Consider the following 3323-nt stretch of genomic DNA (forward strand, 5'->3'; position numbering starts at 1 on the left):
CCAGCTCTGGTCTCCCTTGAGGGATACACTGTCCCCTGTGGGGTACTCACCCTGGAGCTGGTTGTTTCTGTGTGGTGTAGGTCATCAGTAGTTGTTGCAATCCGAGTTCAGTTGGGGTGGTTGCGGGCTGGGTTGGGCGGTGGTGGCTCTGTGTGATTCTTTTCTGTCTCTGCCTCTGTCGAAGCTGTCGGGTCAAAAGTGTCCACGCTCAGGCGGCTTCTTCGAGGGTTGTGATCTGCAGGCAGCCCCCTGTGCCTCTGGGGCCCGGGTGGCCCCGCCGGGTCTTTGCGATCGCGATTGGGCGGGTGGTCTGCCGACAGGTCCCTTTGTCGTGCTGCTGGTGCCAAGCGGCTTTGGCGGGATGGAGCCTCTCTGCTCTGGTGGAGGGTGAGGGGTGGGGATGGGATCCTTGTGGAGACTCCCTGCTGGTAGGTTTCTCTGTTCCTGGCTATCCGCTGTTCTGCAAACCGGTACTTGGTGATCTGCAAGCGGCCCCCTGTGACTCTGGGGCTCTGGCAGCCCCGGCCGGGCCGGCTGGCGCACTGCCGCGTGGCCAGTAAAGGTTGGGGGAGGGGTCTTCACTTTTCTCTGTTCTGAAATTCTTCTTTTCCTCTCTTTCTTTTTTTGTTATTTTCCGCCTCTGGTTTTTCTCTGAGTGTTCGTCTTTTTGTTGTTGTCGGTCTCTTGGGGAGATGAAGCGTTGGAACTCGAACTCTCTTTTTGGTTGGAGAGAGCTATGGCGTTTCCCTACTGCCCCGTCTCCATCTTGGTCCCCCCCACCTCAAGTTTACTTTTGATATACAGTCTTACTAACTTCACCTAGGCCTATACTCAAACTATGATCATCTTACCTCCACCTCCCGAGTAGCTGGGGTTATATACACGCCAGCATGACTGCCCTTACACCTCTTTTAAATTGGATGTTTTAATTTTACTTAGATTTTGAATCTAATAATAACACGAATAGTTTAGAATTCCCCAAATTATATATATACAAATCGTGTTTATGAATTAGTGGCATTTTTATATCAGACTTTGGCTTTATGATATCAGATTGCAACAAATGATTGCCATGACAGTAAAAATGACATGTCTTGATTTTTTTTCCAACAGATATGCGTGTACAAATAACTAATGCTGAGAAAATATTTCTTGAGAAGCTTGGCGAAAAGGAATATTGGGAAGAATACAAGAACGTTGGGAGTGAACAGCATGCTCAACTCATTATTTCCTTACAAAATGATATCAATACCGTTAAAGAGAATGCAGAGAAAATGTCAGGTCAGTGGAATAAATCTAGCTCAAGGAAGGCAGGCTCCTTCCCTAGGACCCAGGCAGTTCTAGTGTTAAAACTATGTCCTAAATGGCAGGTGGATGCTTGACTTCTGAAAATTATTGTGCTTGGATGATAAATAAAGCACAATTGACCAGGCTCCAGTTGCTTACACCTGTAATCCAAGCTACTCAGGAAGCTGAGATATATGGATCACAGTTCAGAGCCAGCCTGGTCAGGGAAGTCTGTGAGATTCTTATTTCCAATTAATCAGCAAAAGCCAGAAGTGGAGCTATGTCTCAAGTGGTCTAGCAATACCCTTGAATAAAAGAGGGAGAGCACAAGGCCCTGGGTTTAAGCCCTAGTACCAGGAAAAAAAAGGAACATTGAGGTCTAACACTTTATCTTTGCTCCCTCCATATGACATTTATGAACATAAGAAAAGGCGGAGAGAATAGAATCTGGCACTTCATATCCATCTTCCTGTCATGCAGACAGCCCAACGTATCATCCGTCAGACACACTGCCTTCCAGCATCCTCTGTTCTTGGCACTCCCTTCTTCTCATTCTGCCTTTCCTGCCCCAGATGTCAGCACTACTGGAAATCTAGGAGGATGGAGTCAAATGGACACAGTACCACTCAGATAATAAAATATTTAGACTTTTCTTCTGGAATCCTTTTCCTTTTTGAAGCAACAATCTTTTGAAAATTCATTCTTTTGATCTTATGTTAGTTTACATTAAGATGTTAGCAAATTATTAGCGCAGTTCTTCTAACTGTAGGAACCAGATGCATCATAAAAATACACTTCAAGAATTCAGAAAAGAGGGCTGGGAAGGTGGCTCAGTGGTAGAGAACTCGCCTTCAGCTGGAGAGCTCAGGGACAACACCCAGGCTCAGAGTTCAAGCCCCATGACTGACAAAATTCAGAAAAAAATAAGCATAGATGGGCAGATGAGAATCATAGACAGTGAAACATAGTTTTACTTAGGACCAGTCCTATTAAAGCTTTCATTTCTTTTTATAGAGTATTATAAAGCCACTCTGGAAGATGCTAGAAAGAAAATAAACAAGGAAACTTTGTTGCAACTGGAACAAAAGAAGGAATGGGCTACCCAGGTAGGTACATTTCCTTTTTTTGGGGGGGGGTGGTCCAAAACCAGGACTTGGACTTGGTATCTGATGCTTTTGCTCATTGGCTGGCACTCTACTACCTGTGCCATGCCTCCAACCCGATTCTATATTACAGCAAAATGTTTCTCTTATTTATGATAGGTTAACATAGTGGTTAAGAACTTGGGTTCTGCTATCTCAGGTCTATAATCTAGCTACTAGAGGCTGAGATTAGGAGGATTGTGATTTAAGGCCATTTTGAGCAAATGTTCATGAGACTAGCATGTTAACTGGACATTAGCTGGGTGTGGGTGGTTCATGCCTGTAATCCTGGCTGTTTAGGAGGCTGAGATATGGAGAATTGTAGTTCAAAGCCAGCCTAGGCAGAAAAGTCCATTACACTCCATTTCCCAAATGACCACCAAAAAGCTTGACTGCAGGCCTGCCTCCAGCCAAGCAATCTCAAGTTCTGAGTTCAAACTCAGGTACCAACAAAAAAATAAAATAAAAATGCTGAAATAGTGATTCTTCCCTCAAATCCCAACTTACAGAGGAAGCATAAAGAGAGGAGGATCCAGATAGGCTTGGGCTAAAAGGAAGACACTATCTGAAAATTAACCAAGACCAAAAATGACTGAGACATGACTCAAGTGAAAAAGTGCCTGCCTAACAAATATGAAGCCCTGAATTAAAACCCCAGTGTTGCCAAATATATGCAAATAAATTAAGATATATTTGTATATGTTTCTTATGTATCTAAATCTAGGACATTACACTGTATATTGCTAGTGCTTTCAAAAATTTTAGGACACTTTTTTTTTTTTTGGGTCCAGTAGTGGGTCCTGAACTCTGGGCCTGGGCGCTGTCCCTCAGCTCTTCAGCTCAAGGCTAGCGCTCTACCACTTGAGCCACAGCACCACTTCTGGCTTTTTTCTT

General features: G+C 44.2%; 1 protein-coding gene across 1 annotated transcript in view; it reads left to right on the plus strand.

The window, feature by feature from the left end:
- The window catches only part of Ccdc83 (coiled-coil domain containing 83), a 38768-nt gene that overhangs the window by 16152 nt on the left and 19293 nt on the right, over positions 1-3323 (plus strand). The window contains exons 4-5 of the mRNA XM_013014054.1: positions 1114-1281; positions 2302-2393. Of these exons, the coding sequence (XP_012869508.1) occupies positions 1114-1281; positions 2302-2393 (260 nt within the window). The remainder of the gene's footprint in view (positions 1-1113; positions 1282-2301; positions 2394-3323) is intronic.

Source organism: Dipodomys ordii, unplaced genomic scaffold (assembly GCF_000151885.1).
Source record: "Dipodomys ordii isolate 6190 unplaced genomic scaffold, Dord_2.0 Scaffold22, whole genome shotgun sequence".
NCBI lineage: Eukaryota > Metazoa > Chordata > Mammalia > Rodentia > Heteromyidae > Dipodomys > Dipodomys ordii.